The 23,826-nt window shown below is 44.2% G+C and overlaps 1 protein-coding gene across 6 annotated transcripts in view; it reads left to right on the top strand.

Moving 5' to 3' along the window:
• The window catches only part of celsr3 (cadherin, EGF LAG seven-pass G-type receptor 3), a 117,714-nt gene that overhangs the window by 73,152 nt on the left and 20,736 nt on the right, over positions 1–23,826 (top strand). For all 6 annotated transcript variants that reach the window (XM_056385037.1, XM_056385038.1, XM_056385035.1 and 3 more), the window contains 14 exons: positions 5,055–5,196; positions 7,114–7,234; positions 9,199–9,382; positions 10,597–10,698; positions 10,786–10,880; positions 11,369–11,578; positions 15,151–15,349; positions 17,053–17,244; positions 17,316–17,502; positions 18,446–18,613; positions 18,737–18,863; positions 19,497–19,703; positions 22,501–22,675; positions 23,378–23,490. In XM_056385037.1, coding sequence (XP_056241012.1) covers positions 5,055–5,196; positions 7,114–7,234; positions 9,199–9,382; positions 10,597–10,698; positions 10,786–10,880; positions 11,369–11,578; positions 15,151–15,349; positions 17,053–17,244; positions 17,316–17,502; positions 18,446–18,613; positions 18,737–18,863; positions 19,497–19,703; positions 22,501–22,675; positions 23,378–23,490 — 2,222 coding nt within the window. The remainder of the gene's footprint in view (positions 1–5,054; positions 5,197–7,113; positions 7,235–9,198; positions 9,383–10,596; positions 10,699–10,785; positions 10,881–11,368; positions 11,579–15,150; positions 15,350–17,052; positions 17,245–17,315; positions 17,503–18,445; positions 18,614–18,736; positions 18,864–19,496; positions 19,704–22,500; positions 22,676–23,377; positions 23,491–23,826) is intronic.

The raw sequence follows: 23,826 nt of genomic DNA, 5'->3' as shown, positions 1-23,826 counted from the left end.
TGTATAATTCCTGAAATATTTTCAAACAAGACAAAAAAAAAGATGAAATTAAAAAATTAGTTTATGAAAGTTTGAGGAAGAAAAATGAAGGTGTGTGTGTGAAGATTACATTATGTACAAGTTTGTAGTTGGAGAGAGAGAGACAGAGAGAGAGAGACAGAGAGAGAGACGGGGAGAGAGAGACAGAGGGAGAGAGAGAGAGACAGAGACAGAGAGAGAGAGAGAGACAGAGAGAGAGAGAGAGAGACAGAGAGAGAGAGAGAGAGAGAGAGAGAGAGAGACAGAGGGAGAGAGAGAGAGACAGAGAGAGACAGAGAGAGAGACGGGGAGAGAGAGACAGAGGAGAGAGAGAGACAGAGAGAGAGAGACAGAGAGAGAGACGGGGAGAGAGAGACAGAGAGAGAGACGGGGAGAGAGAGAGACAGAGGGAGAGAGAGAGAGACAGAGAGAGACAGAGAGAGAGAGACAGAGAGAGAGAGACAGAGAGAGAGACGGGGAGAGAGAGACAGAGGGAGAGAGAGAGAGACAGAGAGAGAGAGACAGAGAGAGAGACAGAGAGAGAGAGACGGGGAGAGAGACAGAGAGAGAGAGAGACAGACAGACAGAGACAGAGAGAGAGACAGAGAGAGAGAGAGAGAGAAACAGGAGTCAGTAGAAAGCTTGTGTTTGTCTAAAGCTGCAGCCAAGGCCACCGGCCTGAACGCTGCAGAGCGGGTTCACTGGTTTCTATAGATGTACACATTTGTCAGCTGCAGAGGGAGGAATTCACACACACACACACACACACACACACACACACACACACACACACACACACAAAGACACTTCAGTCTATAGAGGCATTCTTCTATTCAGGCTGTAAATGAAAAGGTTTCCTGAGAGCAGGAGCTGTTCTCTGAAGGAGGAGAGATGATGGATGTGAGGGAGAGGAGTCAGAGTGACACTGTGATGTCTCACTGCAGTCACTTCATCCTTTGTATTGATTTAGTATTAACATACGATTCCTGATTCCATGTTGTCTGTAATCACTATTATAGACAGGCTGAAACTAGTGCTGCATGATTTCCAATCACAATCATTGTGATTGTGATTTCAGTTTGAATGATTGATGACGATGTGATTTCTGTTCCTGTACGTCTGGAGAATATGATCTGTAGGTCGGGGCAACACTGATGGTGCTAACAATGCTAATGCTAACAATGCTCAACAATGTGACACATTTCACCTTCATCAGAGAAACTTGCAGCTGCTGAGATCTGGATATTGACCTTAACAAACTGAGATTTCAGTTATATTTTGATGAATTGAGCATCTCTACTTGAAGCTGTATTTAAAGCACATGCTGACAGATACTGAACATGAACCACACGTTCACTTCTGAGTTGACTCATTGTTAAACTGACGCAGGAGAATTAAAAATGTTTATGTCATAAATGATCATCAGGCAGAGAAATCAGAAACAAGAACAGAGTCAGAAATACAAGAAACCAGGTGGTTACTCTCACGAGAGAGGCGTCTCTTTATAAATCAAAGGGTTAAATTAAAAGATATCCAGATATACACCGCGTTCCAAATTATTATGCAAATTGGATTTAAGTGTCATAAACATTTAATTTTTTGTTTTTCAATTAAACTCATGGATAGTATTGTGTCTCAGGGCTCTTTGGATCATTGAGATCAATCTCAGACACCTGTGATAATTAGTTTGCCAGGTGAGCCCAATCAAAGGAAAACTACCTAAGAATGACGTTCCACATTATTAAGCAGGCCACAGGTTTCAAGCAATATGGGAAAGAAAAAGGATCTCTGCTGCCGAAAAGCGTCAAATAGTGCAATACCTTGGACAAGGTATGAAAACATTAGATATATCACCAAAACTTAAGCGTGATCGTCGCAGTGTAAAGAGATTTGTGGCTGATTCAGAGCACAGACGGGTTCGTGCAGATAAAGGCACAATGAGGAAGGTTTCTGCCAGACAAATTCATCGGATTAAAAGAGCAGCTGCTAAAATGCCATTACAAAGCAGCAAACAGGTATTTGAAGCCGCTGCTGCCTCTGGAGTCCCGCGAACCTCAAGGTGTAGGATCCTCCAGAGATTTCCAGTTGTGCATAAACCTGCTATTCAGCCACTACCTAAACAACGCTCACAAGCACAAACGGTTGCAGTGGGCTCACAGATACATGAAGACTAATTTTCAAACAGTCTTGTTTACTGATGAGTGCCGTGCAACCCTGGATGGTCCAGATGGATGAAGTGGTGGATGTTTGGTGGATGGCCGCCATGTTCCAACAAGGCTGCGACGTCAGAGAGGAGGTGGCGGAGTCATGTTTAGGGCTGGAATCATTGGGAGAGAGCTGGTGGCCCCTTCAGGGTCCCTGAAGGTGTGAAAATGACCAAACCACCATCATCTTCATGCATGACAATGCACCGTCTCCTGCTGCAAAGAATACCTCTGTGTCATCGGCATAAAAGGAGAGAAACTCATGGTGTGGCCTCCATCTTCCCCTGACCTCAACCCTATTGAGAACCTTTGGAGCATCCTCAAGCAAAAGATCTATGAGGGTGGGAGGCAGTTCACATCAAAACAGCAGCTGTGGGAGAATATTCTGATCCTGCAAAGAAATTCAAGCAGAAACTCTCCAAAAACTCACGAGTTCAATGGATGCAAGAATTGTGAAGGTGATATAGAAGGGGTCTTATGTTAACATGTAACTTGGCCTGTTAAGATGTTTTTGATTTAAATAGCATTTGATTTCAGTAAAGATGAGCTCCTAATGCTGCAAATACAACAAATTACCATTTTTGGTTCTTTACAACCTATAAAATGTTTTGAAACTCTGTTGTACATAATAATTTGGAACAATGCATTTTGACTTTCTTATTTTTGAAAAAAATACTGTTATCATTGGGAGGTTTGTTCATTAAAATTGTAATTATACTCTAATGATGACTTGAAAATTATACTGACTGTCATTTGCATTGACTATTTAGGAAAATCTGAGAAAAATAACATTAGCATAATAATTTGGAACGTGCTGTATATCACCTGTTGTGATATATTTCTCACGCAGCCCTGGTTCAGAGCCGCTGTCAGTGCGATCATGACAGCGGCTCTGATGCAGCAGCCGTCCTGGTTTGTGTTAATGCAGCTGTAACACAGGTCCCTTAAAGAGCAGATGGAACAATTATGTTGTTGTTAAATGAAAGGCCGGTTTGATGAGAGTCCTTCTTTATTTGTGCTGAGCAGCCAAAGTGTGAGTGAAGCACTCTGCTGGAGTCATTAGATTAAAGAGGGCCATTAAGTTGTGGCCTGTGTTTCCATGTAAGAGCCGCTGTGTTTGTGTGGAGTGTCTGGGGATCGTATTGAAGTGTATGATGGATTCGTTCACCGGCGCACACTGAAGTGTGTGGTGGGAACGTGTGTTGTATGTTGTTGTGTTGAAGTGGCTTGATGAGCAGCCGTGAAGTGTCGCTGTCTTTTCTTTCACCAAGACGAATCTCCGAGCTGCTGAAGCTAAAGAGGAGTTCAGAGGTTTTCTCCAGCGACTTCACATTTTTCAAATCTGTTTTTCTTTGGCGACATGTGATTTAGTTTCCTGTTTTCTCAGGTTTGTTGCTGCAACATGCTGCTTCACACTCACAGTGCTGCACAAATTTATTCCTCAAAATTCATTATTCTGGCTGTTACACAGAGGAATTATCCAAAGTGTGAGTCATAAGACTGCAGCTACTGACCACACACAGATTTCTATGACAGTGAAAAACAAATGTTCTTTTCTTTTGTTTGGAGATGAAACGTTTTTCATGTTGAAGCAGAAAAGCAGCAGCTCACTGAGTCTGATGTTTCATCAACGCTCAGCTTCATAATTGAAATAAATGACAGTGTTTTTTCAGATGTGTTTTCCTGAACAGCGCTGGTGTTTTCTTCAGAGGGAGAGCTCTTTGTGTCTCAGTGGACGGGGAACATTGTACGAGCAGCTGTGGCTTGTTTTCCAGCCGCAGTGAGTCGTTGGTGATAATCACAGTTTGATATTTAAGATGTGTGCTGGTGAGCTGACAGGTTATTATGTCTGGTACATGGATGGGAAATAGAGCGCAGTTCTGCATATTTATATGTCAATATAAATTTTGTGGTGTGTTATTATTTTATGATTAAACATGCGAGGGAAGTTCTTCTGTGCTGGAAACACAAGCAACACACAGCTGTCATGACGTTTTAATTCAGAGCACAGACGTATGTGACATCACTTTTCTCCCACAGAGCTCCGCCCACTTCAAACCAGTGAGGAAAAATAATAATAATAATAATAATAAAAACCTGTTTTAACTTTAGCTGAGCACTGTGTGTATGTTGCCTCCATCACGCAGCTCTCAGCGACCTGTGATGCTTCCTGTGTATGTGAAGGACGTTCAGACGTCTGATGTTTGTGAATCAGTGAAACTTCTCTGAGTTTTCTGGATCCTCTGGGAGAAACTTGGATGATCAGTCTTTTTACGTTGAAGGAAAAAAGAACAGCGAGACGAGGGAAATGGGATTTTAAGCTGCAACTGTTCAGATACAAACCACCAGCCACAAACCTCACGTTCCATTTTAAACAGTTTGCAATATAAAAATTTCACATTTCTCAATCTTAGTAGAAAAGTTAAGTTTTTCATTTCATGACTCTCTAAAATAACGTGAATAATTTCTCATTTTGGGTCTTTTCATACTTTCATACTTTTCATACAGACTGTGTGTGTGTGTGTGTGTGTGTGTGTGTGTGTGTGTGTGTGTGTGTGTGTGTGTGTGTGTGTGTGTGAGATAACGACACAGCAGCAGGTGTGTGACGTGATCAGAGAGTGATGCTTTCACACTTTTTGTTATTTCATCTTTGAATCTGTAAATATTGGAGCTGCTCATTTCATAACTTAATATTCATGTAATAAATATACAAATATCAATCAGATGGTGATCTGCATCTGCAAGTACAATCTGCATATCTCCATTACATCATAATGGACACATGACTTTCCCCTCGAGGATAAATAATCTATCTATCCATCCATCTGTCAGGTTACTATGGGAGAGGCTGCACTGACGCCTGTCACCTGAATCCGTGTGAGAACGACGCTCAGTGCCACAGGAAGCCAAGCTCCTCCCACGGATACACCTGTGACTGTGGAGACAACCACTACGGCCAGTACTGCCAACACAGGTACACACACACACACACACACACACACACACACAAATGTGACACAATTGACTCACAGTTTGATCTACAGCTTGTGAGATGTCAATATGGTGTTGAGCTGCCTATAGCTAAGCTTTGTGGGTGTGTCTCTTAGTAGCTTTAGTTCAGCCTTGTTGTCCCACATCTCCAGTGTTGAATGTAATCCACTGTGGGATGAGTGTAGACTTAATGTAGTAACACACTCTCTCTTACACACACACACACACACACACACACACACACACACAGAGGTTATCTGTGTGTGTGTTAAACTGTGTGAAGCTAACGTGACCTGACCCCTGACCCCTGCCTCGCTCCTTCCTGCCTGAGATGCAAACAGCTTTACATTTATCTCATGATCTGTGTGTGTGTCAGATCTTTGATCTTTGATCTTTGATCTGGTGTGTTTTGTGTTTTTCACTCAAAGACACACATCATCACAGCTGATGAAATGTCTCTCTCTGTCTCTCTCTCTGTCTCTGTCTCTCTCTCTGTCTCTGTCTCACTCTCTGTCTCTCTCTGTCTCTGTCTCTCTCTCTGTCTCTCTCTGTCTCTCTCTCTGTCTCTGTCTCTCTCTCTGTCTCTCTCTCTCTGTCTCTGTCTCACTCTCTGTCTCTCTCTGTCTCTGTCTCTCTCTCTGTCTCTCTCTGTCTCTGTCTCTGTCTCTCTCTCTGTCTCTCTCTCTCTGTCTCTCTCTGTCTCTCTCTCTGTCTCTGTCTCTCTCTCTGTCTCTCTCTCTCTGTCTCTCTCACTGTCTCTGTCTCTCTCTCTCTCTTCCTCTGTCTCTCCTCAGTCATTTCACGTCTCTCTTCTTAATGAAGTTTGACTCGTTAGAAATCTTTCTTGTTTCGTGTCCGACACTAAAATCATCAACATGTTCCACAAGCTTTTGCTAAGATGCTACCTGCTAACTCACAGTGATCACAGATCAATAGAAAGATGATAATATTGATAATGGATCAACATTTGAGTTGCAGCTTCTTAATATTTCATCTTTGTAAATGAAATATTTTTCTTCTATTCAGGTGTTCTGAAGCATCGCTTTGTGCTTGAGTCATTTTTTAGTTTCATAAACAGAATCAATAACGAGAACAAATCATCAATAAAAGGTGTGTGTTGCAGCAGCTGCAGCTCAGGTATGTTCAGCTGAGCATCTAGAAAATGAGGGGAAAAAAACTTGATATGAAAAATAATCTGAAATGATTTTGATTAATTTGAACCAATTTCTAATTTAAAGAAAGAAACGTGAAAGACAGAAGAAGTCAGCAGCTGCAGCCTGATTCACTGGTTCACATCTGACAAACTTCTCCCTCTAAAGCCAGACGAGCCCGGGGGGGGGGGGGGCTGGTTTATTCAGGGATCTTCATAAAAAGTGTCTGGAGAAACAGAGTCAGTCTTAATGTTCTAATAAGATGACTGAAGTCTGATTGCTCCCTGAACGCCCCGTGAGGAGCAGTGAGAAGATGCAGAGGAGAATCTGCACTGACTGTGAGAAGCCTGTGTCAGACTGAGAGCGCAGACAGGAAGAGATGTCCCGTGATCCACAGAATAACTATCAGAGCGTTAACGATGGTTTCATCTAAACTTATAATAAACAGCTCTGACGAGTTTCAGTGCAGAAAAGTAAATCTGTATATTCTGGACGTTTCTTTCTATGACTCAACATTTACAGATTCTTTATCTCATGTCTCCCTCTCACTCCTCACATCCCCGTCTCCTTTCTGTTCTGTCTGTCTCTACGTTCATCTCTTCTCGGCTCGTTAGCTAATGAGTCGTTAGTTAGAGGAGAACAGATGAGGGAGTTTGACTTGTTCTGTTTTTCTACCTGTGTGTGTGTGTGTGTGTGTGTGTGTGTGTGTGTGTGTGTGTGTGTGTGTGTGTGTGTGTGTGTGTGTGCAGGATTGATCACCAGTGTCCCAGGGGGTGGTGGGGGTCTCCGACCTGCGGACCCTGTCACTGTGACACTAACAAAGGTTTTGACCCTGATTGTAACAAGACAAGCGGACACTGTCACTGCAAGGTAAACAACACGCACGCACACACACACACACACACACGCGCACACACACACACGAACACACACGCGCACACGCACACACACGAACACACACGCACACACACACACACGCGCGCACACACACACGCACACACACACACACACACACGAACACACACGCGCACACACACACACACACACACACACACACACACACACGCACGCACAAACGCACACGCGCACACACGAACACGCACGCACGCACACACATGCACGTACGCACACACATGCACATGCATGCACACATGCACATGCATGCACACACACACATGCACATGCATGCACACACACACGCACGAACGAGCGGGAGAGGGGGGAGCGGGGGAGAGGGAGGGGGGGCGGGAGGGGGGTGGTGACATGCAGGGAGACGTTGAGGTGGAGAAGTTGATGAACAGAAGATGTGATGAAGGCTGATGGAAACAGGAGCATGGGATTAACCCATGACAGTGAACGCATCATCAGAGGCTGATCTGTCGGTGCAGAGCTGATGGAGAGGTTTAAGGTTTAAGACCTGCTGGTTACATTTACATCAATACTGTGAGGATTAAAGGATCACCGTGGTTCCACTGTAACCTGGACTGACAGGTTAATACACAACACACACACACACACACACACACACACACACACACACACAGGCATGATACGACGATCATCCTTTCGTAGAGTGTTCATACATGCAGCCGTGATTAACCCTGTGTTATCCTGGACTTAATCTGATCTATTGACCCTAATCTTTAATCTGTGACACTGACCTCACATCTGAACCTAACACACACACACACACACACACACACACACACACACCACACACACACACACACACACACAGCTGGGGGGTTTCCACTGATATCGATACACACAGCGTTCTCCATCCGGTGTTTGTCCATTGTCCCGAGTCATGGAGGTATTTGATTGGACGGTCACTGAACTGTCAGCGTTCCCTTGAGCAAAGTACTGAATCACATGATGTCTTGTTCTCTTCGGCTTCTTCTTCTTGATTTTCTTTTTATCGCTCCACGCCAGCAGTCAGAGCCGGACGCTTCGTGTTCTCAGGCGCCCGTCCGTCTCATTCTCGTGGACGTGATGTCTCAGAAACATCGTGACCAAACTTCTTCAAATTCAGCAGAAACATTAATATGGACTCAAGGAAGGACTGATTAGACTTCGATGGTCAAAGGTCAAAGGTCACAAAATACGTATTCGGCCAAAACTCACATATTCATTCACTAATTATGACACAATTTAACTCAAATGTCTTTAAAGATGAAATGAAGTGATGACATTATCTAAAAGGTCAAAGGTCAACTTCACTGTGACATCATCATGTTCTGTAAAAACACTTCCAGCCATTATTCAACACTGTAACTCAGGAAGGAGAGACTGACCATGTGACCTGTGACCTGAAGGTTGGTGGAGGAAACAACTAGGAAACAGACAGACAGACAGACAGACAGACAGACAGACAGACAGACAGACAGATAGACAGACAGACAGACAGACAGACAAATACAGCTTCATTATGATCATAACAGAGAGACAAATTTTCCCATAATCCCTGTTGTTCCTCAGAGCGTGAAGCAGCTGGAGGCTGACTGTGGTCAGAGATGATCTTTAATGTTTCCACATGTACAGTATGTGTTCTCATGCAGGTTTAACGAGCTAAATAATTAACTGTGCTTCATCTCTGGCTCGTTACGCTCTGTGGACGCACTGTAGCTCCTGTTTTCGTGTCTCTGTCTCTTGTGTCTCTGAATCTCGCCCTGATGTATGTGGTGATGTAATCGCTGACACTATTCTTGGCGCTGTGACATTTTATGTTTGTGTGAGTGTGAGCTGCATCCACACTCATGCCTCCCTCTGTGTGTGTGTGTGTGTGTGTGTGTGTGTGTGTGTGTGTGTGTGTGTGTGTGTGTGTGTGTGTTCAGGAGTTTCACTACCGTCCGCGGGGCTCTGACACCTGCCTGCCATGTGACTGCTACCCGGTCGGCTCCTTCTCGCGCTCATGTGACCCAGAAACCGGCCAGTGTCAGTGCAGGCCCGGCGTGATTGGTCGCCAGTGCAACACATGTGACAACCCATTTGCAGAGGTCACGAACTCAGGCTGTGACGGTGAGAAGGACGGACTGTGGCTGATCGCCAGCAGACAACTGTGAACTGTTTATTTGAGAGTTTCCTTTGTTTCAGTTTTATCGCAATGATGTTTTTACTGTAAGATTTCAAAATGACTCAACAGGGATTCTTCTTCTTCTTCTTCTTTCTTCCTCTTCCTCTTCATTCACTCATTCATCCTTGTGCTCATCGTCACGTCAGACTTGGAGAAATGAAGCGTCCTCTCAACAGTAACTGTGGCAGCGGGGGGGAATCAGGCGGCGTATTGACTGAGGGGGATGAATGAATCATTTGTGGAAAATGACTTTATTTTGTCAGCACCATCTCCAGCTCCTGAAAGAATCAAAGACATTGAGAGAAATGAGTTTGTGAAGCTGGATTTAAAATTAAAGCAGAACAATTTTATTGAACTAAACTTATTTAACAGTGATAAACTACAGAACAACTGGTAAAGTGTAAGTTTAAGATGATATATCATTTTCAAGCTGGATTTAAACTCAGTTTTCACACTGAGTGAATTTTCCACACAGATACACATGAACTGTCAGTCCCTCCAGGAAATAGACCACACCACGCTTCACTGTTAATCTTCTGCACTTGTAACCACCATCAGACTAATGAGACACATTACATTGTCCAAAATAAACATATTCACATAGAAAAGTAAATAAACACCTCGCTGGCTGCACACGACCGAGAGGAAGAGAACGTCACGTGTTCCTCTGAAGGGAACTTAAAGTGTCCCCTTGCAACACAGGTGCAAACATAGTTCCTCCTTCCTGCATAGAGCCAATACAAACAAAAGAAAAATTAAATAAATCGTATCAATAATGTGTAGAAACAAAACATATCAATGAGAATATAACTATTTTAAAATATTTTAAATGAAGGAAAGCTTCATCACTGTAATCATGTTCCATCTCAGCTTCAACTTGTCTTTTAAAATGCCCGTGTTTATCAGACTTTAACCTGAGCCTGAAATAACTAATAAACTGATTATATTTATCTTTTATTTTACAAGTTATCCTGTCTTTGTCACTTCCTGGTTTTCCTCTTGTAATTACTTCCTTTCATTTGTTGCCGGTATTTTATTTTCTCTCGCTCATTTTCATTTTCTTCAGAAGAAAAACTTCTCCAGTCTCTCAGTGACTGTTTGTTATTTTAATAGAGTTCATGTACTGATACGTAAAGAGCTGTTCTCTCTCTCTCTGCAGTCATTTATGACGGTTGTCCAAAGACCATCACTCAGGGGATCTGGTGGCCTCGGACCAAGTTCAACCTTCCTGCTGCAGTGCCCTGCCCCAAAGGCTCAGTCGGTCTGTTCGCTCATCCGCTCACATGACGTGGATTCACTCACATACAAGCTGTGGTCACTTGTGAACTTCCTGTTTGTCCTCCTGCAGGTGCAGCCATCAGACACTGTGAAGCAGAGAGAGGATGGCTGGAGCCAGACCTTTACAACTGCACCTCTCCTCCGTTTGTGGAGCTGAACGCTGCTGTATGTAGAGAAACATCGTCCTGTCTTCACACCACTTCTACCTGAACACTGTCGATGCTGAATCTAACAGAACCACAGTCCAGTGGTTCACACTTCCTGTTTGTGTCTCTGACTGTGTCCAGCTCTGAACTGTCTTGACTCTGATTAAGAACTGGTTGGTTCTTAACCTGTAAATTCAAAACTCCCATTAGAGGAGTCAAAGGCCTTTAAACAGCAAGTCTGTAAAAATAAACACAACCTCACACAGTCGATCACATTTACACACCGACTCGTTTCCTCGTTTCAAGGTTTCTGTGCGTAACGATTTTAATTGGATGACGGATTAAAAAAAATAAATTCAGACTTGGTGTGAAAAGGCTTTAATTTTAATAAGTAGAGATATACAGATATGTAATGTGTATATATGTCGTGTCGCTGTGCTGATGTCTCTTAACATTAGAAGGTTATTGACTGTCTTCTTCATGTGTTGTTGGTGTCCGTACATTCAGCTCGATTCCCTGGAGCGTAATGAGACGGAGCTGAACACCATCATGGAGAAGAAGCTCGCCCACCAGCTCCGTGACGTCACCGAGGCGACCGCGCGTCTCTACGGCAACGACCTGCAGATCGCCGAGCGATTGCTTTCCCGCCTCCTGACCTTCGAGACCCAACAGAGCGGCTTCGGACTCACGGCCACTCAGGACGCACACTTCAACGAGGTAAAGAGAAGAAGACGGTTCACTCCTCTTTCAACAGCAGCGTGAAAACATCACATTCACATTCACTCTCATGGTTCTATTCATACAGTTCAGTGGGGGGTGGGGGGGGGGGCTATAAGGATAAAATGAAGTGATGACATTTTATATCCAAAAGGTCAAAGGTTAACTTCACTGTGACATCATGTTCTGTAAATACACCCTGGTCATTATTCAACACTGTAACTCAGGAAGGAGAGACTGACCATGTGACCTGATGGTCAGGAGACAGACAGGCAGGCAGACAGAGAGAGAGAGAGAGACAGGCAGGCAGGCAGACAGACAGACAGACAGACAGACAGAGGTAATTCTAGTTAAAAATGAAGGAGGAAACAATCATGGAGGAGGTGATTCTAGTTTATTTTGAAAGACACAAGGTAGAAAGACGAATCCAATTTATGTCAACACAGTTAATTTGTAGTTTAATTGATCGTTTGATGTTTAAAACTGTTCAGCATCTGGAGTGATGTGGAACAGCAGATGTGACTGATGTACTGTACCATTATGGAGAACAGACCCAGGGAATAGATGTCTTTTCTCTGAAATGGGAGCTGATGTTGCTATGGCGATGGAGGGACAGTAGCGTGTGAAATATTGCAGCGTGTCATCTGCACATATTAACTGACAGAGTCTCATTCCAGCTGACAGGACGCAGCAGCCGACACACCGTCATTTAGATATCAATATTCATCTTCTGCATCACGCTGGGCCGACAGGAAATGAGCTGTCCATACATCCAACCCCCCCCCCCCCACACACACACACACACACACACACACACACACACACACACACACACACACACCTGTTTAAACTGCTCTTTCACTTTACTGGCTCGTGTGTCACTAATTGACAAAATCGCTTGTTACTATGGAAACAGTTGTTAAATTGATATCTCTCATCCTTTTTTTTCCTTTATTAAATGATTAGAAAACAAGTGAAGAGAAAGATTGAGGACAGAGGAGACAACAAAATACAAACAAAAAAATATAGAAAATAAGAGCGAAAACAGGAATAATGATAATAACTGTTTAATTATAATAATAAAATAAAATAATAGATAGAAGGACATTGAGGTTTTGTCTGTAAAATGAGGAAACTACACACATCAACATTAACACCATCAACCTGAACATGTTCGTAATTGAAACAAAAAAAAAACTAACTGAGGGTTTTTGTTTGTTTTATTTGTTTATTTGTTTATTTATAGTTTCTTTCAGAGGAATAATAAATCCTATAAAACAGCCCTGTGTGTATTATGGAGTGGTAGTAGTGATAATAGTAAAAGCAGCGTTTAGCCACCTGATGACAGCTGAACAGTCGTAGCCACGCCCTGCAGCGCCCTGCTGAGGTCATTGTCATACAGCTGAGGACGCGTTGCCATAGAAACTGAGTGGCTGTGTTGTACCCTCGTGTAAACACACGAAAACATCTGAAGATAAAAATGATCATTTGATAGAAAATGTTTCAGATGTTTAAACTGAGTCAGAAAATGAACATGTTTATCTCAGGACGTCTCGGAGGAGGGAAGCGTTCACGCTCAACTACAAAATAAAAACTGCACATACATGTGATTTAACACACGCCTGCTGCTCAGGCTGCTGTCGCTAGGAAACACTGAACAAAGGAACAGGCTGACAACACACTGCAGGCACTGGATGACTGGATGAATGACTGGATGAATGATGACTGACTGGATGAATGAATGACTGGATGAATGACTGGATGAATGACTGGATGACTGACTGGATGAATGACTGACTGACTGGATGAATGAATGACTGGATGAATGACTGGATGAATGACCGGATGACTGGATGAATGACTGACTGACTGGATTACTGACTGGATTACTGACTGACCAGATGACTGAATGAATGACTGGATGAATGACTGAATGAATGACTGGATGAATGAATGACTGGATGACTGACTGAATGAATGACTGGATGACTGACTGGATGAATGACTGAATGAATGACTGAATGAATGAATGACTGACTGACTGGATGAATGACTGAATGAATGACTGAATGAATGACTGACTGACTGAATGACTGACTGACTGGATGACTGACTGACTGGATGAATGAATGACTGGATGAATGACCGGATGACTGAATGAATGACTGGATGAATGACTGGATGACTGCCGAGTACAGTACACTGCTGCGTGTGATCATGTGATCGGTTGCTATAGTGACGCAGCAGTAGCATCCTTTACCTGCCTGACGTTTTCACTGAACTGCTTCACCTGGCAGTGGATCAGGAGCGTCAGGCAGCAGCTCAGTCATTAGCTGCAGACTCCACAGTGACACCACGTCGTACTGCTGCTGATACCTGGCAGCTGGTAGGGCAGATGAACAGGTATGTAGAACACCGTTACTATAGTAACCTGGCGGCGGGAACAGAGCCCTGTGGCTGCAGGAGACATGAAGGAAGACAGGGAGGGAAGAGTTTCCACATCAGGAATACAGAGAAAACCGAGGGAGATGAAAACGACTGTGGCTCCAGACTTATCGTCTCATTGATACTGATATTACCAATAATCGGTATCGGCCCTGAAAAATATATTGGTTGATCCCGAACATACGTATCTCTCTCTCTCTCTCTCTCTCTCTCTCTCTCTCTCTCTCTCTCTCTCTCTCTCTCTCTCTCTCTCTTTTCTCTCTTTTCTCTCCTTGTCACTGACTTATCCACAATCCCTGTTTCTCATTCCCTCTTCCTCTTCACTACAAGCTTCCACATATTTATAAATATATATTTTTTCTTGTCTGTCTGAAGGTTTTCTTGCGTATCTTTCCTCTCCAGAGCTTTATGTGAGACTGCAGTGCTTTATTGGGTCTGGTGCAGTCCACCCCCTCCCCCCCACACCTCTGTCTTGATCCCTGATATTACTCTTTGTTTGTTCAGACACAGTCTAATCTTGACTCTCTACAGCAGATTTCACATGAAGACCATGGACACTGAATGAGAGTCTCTGGAGTCAGGAGCTGTTGGAACTTATTTTATTAGATGTGTTTATTCATTTATGCTGTTCTGATAGTCCATGTTCTCTATATAGACTTTCTGTCACATACTACCTGCTCCTCACCTGCTCCTCCAGGTGTACATCAGTCATTAGCATACACACCGGTCCGCTCGTTATCTCTGTGTCCTGGGAGGAGAGCTGCTGCTGAAACAGAGGAACATTACAGCAGCCATCGGAGCGTCTGTATTAATGTGTAGAAGAAGACATTGTTGGTGAACGTCCCTGTGGAGGACGTTGTGCTCTGATGTTAGCTGTTGTTAGCATCATGCTGCTTGAGAAGAAAAACATTTTCCAGACCTTCTTGGCTCGTGTCTTCTGCGTCTGTCTCTTTTTCCTGATACACAGTGATGAGATATTTATTACTTCTCTCTTTCTTAACCCGTCTTTTCTCTTCTCTTCCATTGTCTGAAATAAACTGTCTCGTGTGTCACTGAGCTGAAGCACGACACTGAAACTTCCTCCTGGACCTTCCTCTGATAATCGTTCCTCTGTCTCCTCGTCCCAGAATGTCCTGCGAGGCTCCAGCGTTCTGTTGGGTCCCAGCACCTCTGGCCTGTGGCGGGCTCTCGCTCACAGTCAGAACCACATCCCGGGCGGTGGTCCGGCCGAGCTGACGGAGCTGCTGGAGCAGTACGCCCAGACTCTGGCCCAGAACATGAAGCTCACCTACCTCAACCCTGTGGCGCTGGTCGCTCCAAACATAGGTGAGTTCACACAGATGCATACAGATGATGCAACAGCTGATCACTGCAGTGTGCTCACCTGTTGATGACCCCCCCCCCCATCACAGCTGATCATCATCTGATTAATTACAGTAGATAATAAATAATCCAAAAATAATTACTTAACATTTCAATTTGAATCATAAGTTAAGAGATTTACATCAGCTTTATTATCAAATTTGTGAAAATATAATTAACAATAAATATTAAAAAACAGCTTTAACATTCCCTCATTACTTTGAATAGAGCCGTTAACAAACTAATAGAGCCAATATTCAAACACATGATCATATATTTCATTTTTAACATAAATAAAAAATAAATCTTTAGTTTCATGACTCCAGCTTCCAGCAGCAGACAGTCTGTGGACCGGTCTCTGTACAACTGTGAACTAATCCTTCACTTCCTGTCAGAGTCTCTAAGATCCGTCCTAAAACCCAGGAACAGGATCATCCACAATAACAACAAGGTCCCCCTGAAAGTTCCTTCTGCTTTTACTCCACTTATTTCTCTGCTGCATGATGGGAAGTTTCTCTGACACCCGTCTCCATCTCCCTCTAGAGAACAGGTCCTCCTCCTAGAACAGTCCAGGAGACATGACAGGGTTCTAGTCACAGACATGACGGGGTTAGTTTAGATATAAATAAAAGAGAATCAGACAGTGATAAAATCATCATCGTTCTCGTAAGACTGTAAATTGCTGCTGTGAAATCAGACAGAATGACTCAATGCAAAGCAGGAGATGAAGAGTGCTAATGCAAATAATGATGGTTAAGCCTGAGTGCTGGCAGCCGCACAGAGAGATGAATTTCACACTCCCACACACACACACACACACACACACACACACACACACACACACACACACAGAACAGCTGATGCCTCCAACACAGACACAAAAACCCTGAAGCACCACAGCGCAGGCCAACATACATCATGTAGATATACAGATGCCAAACACACAACCATGCATGTAGAGTAACAGACACACACACACACACACACACACACACACACACACACACACACACACACTGATGTTGGCTGGAGTGTGACATCACACACAGACACGTTTCTGCAGGTTTGGCCTCGTGTCATTTAGTTTCTGGCGTCAGTTTTTCTTCACTGTTGAAAATACTGTTAAATAATCTGCAGCTACAATGAGAAGCAGCATCTGCAGCAGCTGCAGGATGAAGCCACACAATGAATTTCACACTCAGTTAATGCTCTTAGCTGCACACAGATTGAATTCCTGTAAAATACCAAACACACACAACTCCTGAAACTCATCAAAGTGAGCAGCTACTGAATCACCAGCCTCCTCCTGTGTGCTAACACAGCTGATCTCAGACCTGGAGGACACATACAACAGACCTGTCTGTATGAACCAACATGAGCTGGTGTCTCTCTGATTCCAAAATAATGTTGAATGACTTAATCTGAGCGAATGGAAGCAGCAGCAACAGTGAAGAGAGCTGAGACCCCCCCCCCAGTACAATTGTCATGAATTATTTCTTTAGATTAAAAATGAATATAATTTGGATTAAAAAAGGCGGCGGGACAGCAGGAAGCAGCCGTGTTGAGGAATACTGGTAACGCTGCCTGAGGTGTGAGATATAACGCAGACGTCATGTTCATGTTCAGTGACACACCTGTGACTTTGACCACGTTTGTGTTTCTGTCAGTCATGAACCTGGACCGCGTGGAGAACCACACCCACGTGCGGCGGCGTTTCCCTCGTTACCACACCACCCTGTTCCGTGGTCAGGTTCTGTGGGACCCCTACACCCATGTGATCCTCCCCCCCGCCGCCCTGGTGCCTCAACGACAGCAGCAGCAACACAACTGGAAGGAGAAGGAGCGGACGGAGAGAGAACGTAAGAGACGCACACACAGAAATACAGACTGAGCCTCAGAGAATATTCTCACACTGACTTCTCTGTTCCAGCCTCAGCTCCTCAGAGCGCCGCTCCTGCCCCCGTCAGCATCTCAGCCAATCAGACAGGAGAATACACCGCAGCCAGACGCACCGTTTCCCTACCGGAGCCGCCCATCACCATCGTCATCATGTTGATCTATCGAAGTCTGGGAGCCGCCCTCCCCCCCAAGTACCACACCGACCGGCGAGGAGTGAGGTGGGAGCGCGCCGCACTCAGAGCAATAAAGACTTGATTACAGCAGCTACTGCTCTTATATAGAAACCTGTTTTACCCCTGCACCTGTTATTCAGCAGCAAACACTGAAGATAAATTATATATCGTCAAGTTTATTTCTAGAGCAGAACAAAGCGCTGCACGAGGAAAACGAATGTAAAGAGTCAGTGAAACACAAAGAGAGCAGAGTAAATAAACCATAAACAGGAACATGTAAATAACAAGCAGGTAAATCACAGTGATGAACATGACAACACACTGAAAGGTTGGAGAATATAAATGTGTTCCAGATTTAAAAATAGAGACGGAGATCGTCTGATTTCTAATGGAAACTGGTTCCATCATTTTGGAGCAGCAAGAAAAAATGAGTTTGTTTTCTGCTTTAATCTGATGAAAAAGACGAGATCTTCATCCTGAACACACACAAACACGACGTGGTCACATGATGACGAACAGGTCTGATCTGCTGTGTGTTTATTGAAAGTTAAACTATTGAACTGATCGGAGGTCTGATAGCTCCTGACTCTTCTGTTCATGTCACGAGTCCAGACTGATTTCAACCTGTGAATGATCCAATGATGTTTTACATATGAACAATATAATGATTAGTGTGTGATTAGTTGAAACAGATCTGATTGTATTTTAAGACAAAGATAAACTCAGGCAGTTTCAAAGGGTTTAACATCGAATCTTTAATCATCTCATGTGACCAGTAAAATAAAATAAAAAATTCTGACCGTCTCTCAGAGATTTTCTCTTTTCAATGATGTGAAACAGGAAACTCAGAAAATACTGGAACTAGAGAAAGTTTGATAAACGACTAAAACGATTCACTGCTGATCAGAATGGAAGTTAATTAACTTCCTGTGAGTTTAGTGATGTTAGTGAGTTAATGGCCTCAGCATCACCTTGCTCTCTGCCTCAGGCTTCCCAGACACCCGGTGATGAACTCGCCCGTGGTCACGCTCTCCGTCTACAACAACCAGACGTTTGTGGGCGGACACTTGGACCAGCCCATCCTGCTGGAGTTCAAGCTGCTGGAGACGGCCAATCGCAGCAAGCCGCTGTGTGTGCAGTGGAACCACAGCAGCCCGTGAGTACAGACACACACATGTACATGTTCATTATCACCTAGAGTTTACACTATATTCACAATATGTATAAGGCTTTATGTTTTATTCTCTCTATCTATCTGCCCCCCCCCCCCCCCCCGCAGGTATGAGCCGGGAGGCTGTTGGACGGTGAGGGACTGTATCGTGGTCTACAGGAACACGTCTCATGTCCGCTGTCAGTGTCAGAGACTGGGGACGTTCGGTGTGCTGATGGACAGTTCACAGAGAGAGGTCAGTGACCCTCACACACCTTTATCATCATTCAATCAAGTGGATTAACTTCACCTTCACTATCAGCTGTTAATGTTATGGATCGTCATTGGACCGTCTCAGCTGTAGTTACTGGATTTAGAGAGAGTGACTGAGGGAAGACGTGATTCACTCAAACAAATAAATAAATCAGAAACCAGAAAGATTGAGGGATCAGAAACCTGGAGCTGGTGAATTTAAAGTCTCCAAAGGTTTTTCTTCAGCATCATCAGTCCGTCACAGAGAGGAGAGACGCTGCAGATTGATAAGTCTCCTGGAGTGTGTTGTGTTTACTGGCAGCTGATGCTTCCTGTGCACAGACTGACGAACACGCTGATCCTCTATTGCTCACCGCAGATCAGGAGCGCCCTGTGTGACATCACACCTGATGGTTATTTGTAGATATTGATGTTGATATTGATGAAGCTCCTCACGGTCGGTGCAGCTGTAGTTTCCAGGTGATTGAACATGGTGATGTGAATATGATCCCAGACTTTTTCATCTTTTACTGAATCTATCTCCCTCCTTCCCTCACATTTTACTTTTTCATCTGCTCCACCTAAATGATGATAACACCCCCCTCCACCCTCCACCCCCTCTCTCCTCTGTGAGCAGCAGCTGGAGGGAGACCTGGAGACGCTGGCTCTGGTCACGTACTCCTCCCTGTGCGTCTCCATGCTGGCCCTCCTCCTCACCGTCCTGGTGCTCTCCTGCCTCCGAGGCCTCAAGTCCAACACCAGGAGCATCCACTCTAACACAGCGGCGGCCATGTTCCTGTCGGAGCTGGTGTTTCTGCTCGGGGTCAACCAGACTGAACAGCAGGTCAGTGGTAGTGATGCCTCTCTGTCCTCCGGCTCACAGCTCTTTGTGGATGAGCAGATATTTAGCTTGTGCAGACGTAGAGACGTTCACCTCCAGACTCACACTGTAGAACACCAGAACAAGTACACACTGAGAGAGCTGTGAAACACTGTGGATACGACACACTGCTGTTGATGATGACAGATTCATTAACACACCGGCCTGTTTCCAGTGTTGAAGTAACTCAGGTCTAACGGTCAGAAGTCACTGTGGATCAGCGTCTCTTTCCTCCTGCTGCTGATCCACAAAAAGAAATCTAAATGTGCTTCACGAGTGGTTCGGCCATTCGTCCTGAAGATGAAATTAAATATTTTCTATTAAGATAAATTTCAAATTAAGAAGAACTTGTTCCAGGTTTGTTTCTTTTATGATGAAAAGTGTTTCGCTGGTTCCCGCTCTGCCCTCGTTCTGTAGAGCAGCGTGATAAACTCTCCTGCAGGATGGTTGGTGTGTTTTTATTCCTTCCTCCTCACTTCACATCATCTTCTTTCCTTTCTCTCTTTCTTCCTCCGTCTGTTTTGTTACATCATAATTAAGTGTGAGTGTGTTTAAGGAGCAGAGAGTCTTGTTGTAAATATGTGCTCACTCAGCATGAAATCTAATTAATGAAGCAGGATCCCCCTCACAGTGGACTGTGACTCTGACTGGCTTCTCCTCGCTCAACAGTAGGTTCTAACTCATGTGCATCATGTAGAGCTGTGTGTGTGTGTGTGTGTGTGTGTGTGTGTGTGTGTGTGTGTGTGTGTGTGTGTGTGTGCGTGTGTGTGTGTAAACTCAGCGTGTGGTTGTATTGCTGCCAAGGCTGCAGCTATTTCTGTGTTGTGAGGAATCTGCACTGAGCTTCTTTTAACATTGAAATCTGGGACATTCCTCGACTTAAAGATGTTGAACGCTCACACACACACACACACACACACACACACACACACACACAGTACACGCTGTATACTGCCTCAGTATGATGTGACAGTTGAGTGGTTCAGGTTAAACCCTGTAAAACTTGAACAGAGACATGAGTTCCATAGAATCTTTCTTTTATTATCTAATTTAACTGTCAATCATAAAAGATAAAGAACTAATTCACATTTAAAAAGCTTTATTGACATGACTTGAGTTAGATACAGGATGGTGCATCACAGGGGAGAAGTACATTTAAAGGTCTGAACAGTTCAACAAGAAGAAGAAGAAGACGACGTCATGAAGCCAAACACAACAGTAACATGTAACACTCCGACATGTTGCTAACGGCTAATCAGTTCTTCTTCTCTGCTCTAAAACAGCAGTTTCCAGTGGCTGCACAGCACGACTTCCCCATGAAAACTGCTGTTTCATCTTATCTGTTTATCTGGGGGTGAAACCATAAAGTTTATTAATAAATGACATGGTATCTGATCGGTGCATAGACTCAAGACCTCATACTGTGTTTTCATCAGTATTGGAACAAGGTGAACTACAGGTGAACCCACGCTGCGACCTGAAGACAGGAAGTCACGTCTGAGAGCAGCTGGTTTAAACTGGTGTTTGTATTTGATAAGAACACATAAACTACAAATGGACCAATCACAGCAGACTGCTGTTTGTTCTCTTGATTTAGTTAAACGTGATATTCCGAGCATGACTCTGAAAACAGACGTCTCATTTGAGCCCTGTGTTTCCAGGCTGTTTCCTGTGGTGGCTTTAGATTCTGTCAAACAGCACCAGGCGTCTCTCTCAGGACGTTCAGATGTGCAGCTGCTGTAATTCACAGCCACTTGAGTTTGAGTGACATATCTCTCATCCGGCCAAACAAACAAACAGAGTTCAGATCCTCCTCTCCAGGCTGCTGCGGTGCAGCCTGAGGGGGATTTCACAGAAAGCTTAAATGCTAAGACTCTGAATTAAAGCAGCACTGACTCCAACCAAACAGCTGCTCTTCATGAGAGCTTCTCCTGCTCTGGATTCGCTCCTGACGACTGTCAAACCTGACAAAGATCACACCATCTCTTAACACTGATGTGACGGCACCTGATGGTTCGTGCAGCGTCACTAAACACACAGTTCTCCATCTGCATCAGATGTTTAATAAATGTCTGTATCACAGACACAGAGACACTGTTTAGCAGTTCATTACATTAAACACGTGATCGTCAGATTCACGAGGAGAGTTCAGGTTTATTCAGCGTTTCTTTAGTGTGTGTGTTCATTAAACGTGTGTGACAGCGTGGGAACATCATGTGCCTCATTAACTGTTCTGAAGATGAAATTAATTATTTTTTATTTAGATAAATTACAAATTATGTTGCAACAATATCAGATCATTTGAATCAAAACAAGAATAACAAACAATTGAAGTTTACACTCTTGTGTTCCTGCTGTCCCACAACAGACTGATATCTGACACACACACACACACACACACACACACACACACACACACAGCTGTGAAAACACCTGTGGGGGCAGGTACCTTCCTGTACTGATGGAGGTATCAGTTGTAATCACACTCCTGGGTTATTACTGTCATTCAGCACATTAGCAACAGTCGCTTAACTTCATATCAGTAGTTTAGTGTGTTTCCTGGAGATATCCTGTAACACGCTGGAATTCACTCTGTTCATTAGTCGTCTTGTTAATTAGCTCCTGAGTGACATCACTGCTGACAGTCACATGATCAAGTTTCCACCTCTCTCCTCCTGCACCTTCATCCTTTCATGGCTGTATTTCTCTCTAAATCTCTCCCTCTCTCTCTCTTCTTCTTCTTCTTCTTCTCTCCCTCCAGTTTCTGTGCACCGTCGTCGCCATCCTGCTTCATTACTTCTTCATGTCCACCTTCGCCTGGATGTTCGTGGAGGGTCTTCATATCTACCGCATGCAGACGGAGCAGCGCAACATCAACTACGGAGCCATGAGGTTCTACTACGCCATCGGCTGGGGCGTTCCCGCCATTATTACAGGTGACACACACACACACACACACATCCACATCCACAGTGAGTCTGGCTGTGTAGATAAGGTGTCCTATTGACACTTGAATTAAACAGGTTTCAGTGACATTTTAATGTGGTGATAGTAAAACACACACACACACACACACACACACACACACACACACACACTGGCTCAAAGGTATGTTTATCTGTCCGTCTGTATTTGGGTTTTTCCATCTCTTGTCACTTTTGCAATTCAATTTAAAAAATGTTTAAATCCTCGACCGTCACCTTGACAGTGTTCGTCCAAACAAGGACACACAAGGACTTTTACAGATCTCCTAGCAACCATGGGATCTGGTCTGGTCTGATCTGATCTGGTCTGATCTGATCTGGTCCAGTCTGATCTGGTCTGATCTGATCCGGTCTGATCCGGTCTGGTCTGATCTAGTCAGGTCTGATCCGGTCTGATCTGGTCTGATCTGATCCGGTCTGATCCGGTCTGATCTGGTCTGGTCTGATCTGGTCTGATCTGGTCTGGTCTGGTCTGGTCTGATCTGGTCTGGTCTGATCTGGTCTGGTCTGATCTGGTCTGGTCTGATCTGGTCTGGTTTGGTCTGGTCTGATCTGGTCTGATCTGATCTGATCTGATCTGGTCTGATCTGGTCTTATCTGATCTGGTCTGATCTGGTGTGGTCTGATCTGGTCTGGTCTGTCTCCTTGCTGCAGGTCTCGCTGTGGGCCTGGACCCAGAGGGTTATGGGAACCCAGACTTCTGTTGGATCTCCATCTACGACAAACTCATCTGGAGCTTCGCTGGTCCGATCGCCATCGTCATACTGGTAACTTCCTGTCTGTCACGACACCTGGTTGATCCTGTAAGACACATTCACTCAAACAGCAGCTTCCAGGCTGGAAACACATCAACAACAGAACATTAAAAACTCTTCAAACACATTTGAATAAATAGAAATATTAAATACATAAAAGACTTGCAGCAGATTAAAAGATGTTGTGTACGTGATTTATTGATAAGCTGCAGTGAACAGTGATGTTTCAGTCCCTGATCTAACTGATCTCAGGTGTTCAGGAAGCTGCTTCCACAGGTGAGGAGCAGAGAAACTAACAGCTGCTTCACCTGCTCCTGATTCTGGGAACACTGAGTGAAGCTGACCCAG

The sequence above is a fragment of the Seriola aureovittata genome, chromosome 9 (genome assembly GCF_021018895.1).
Source record: "Seriola aureovittata isolate HTS-2021-v1 ecotype China chromosome 9, ASM2101889v1, whole genome shotgun sequence".
Taxonomy (NCBI): Eukaryota; Metazoa; Chordata; class Actinopteri; order Carangiformes; family Carangidae; genus Seriola; species Seriola aureovittata.
Note: the sequence above shows the minus strand (reverse complement) of the source record. Positions and strands in the feature narration are given on the sequence as shown.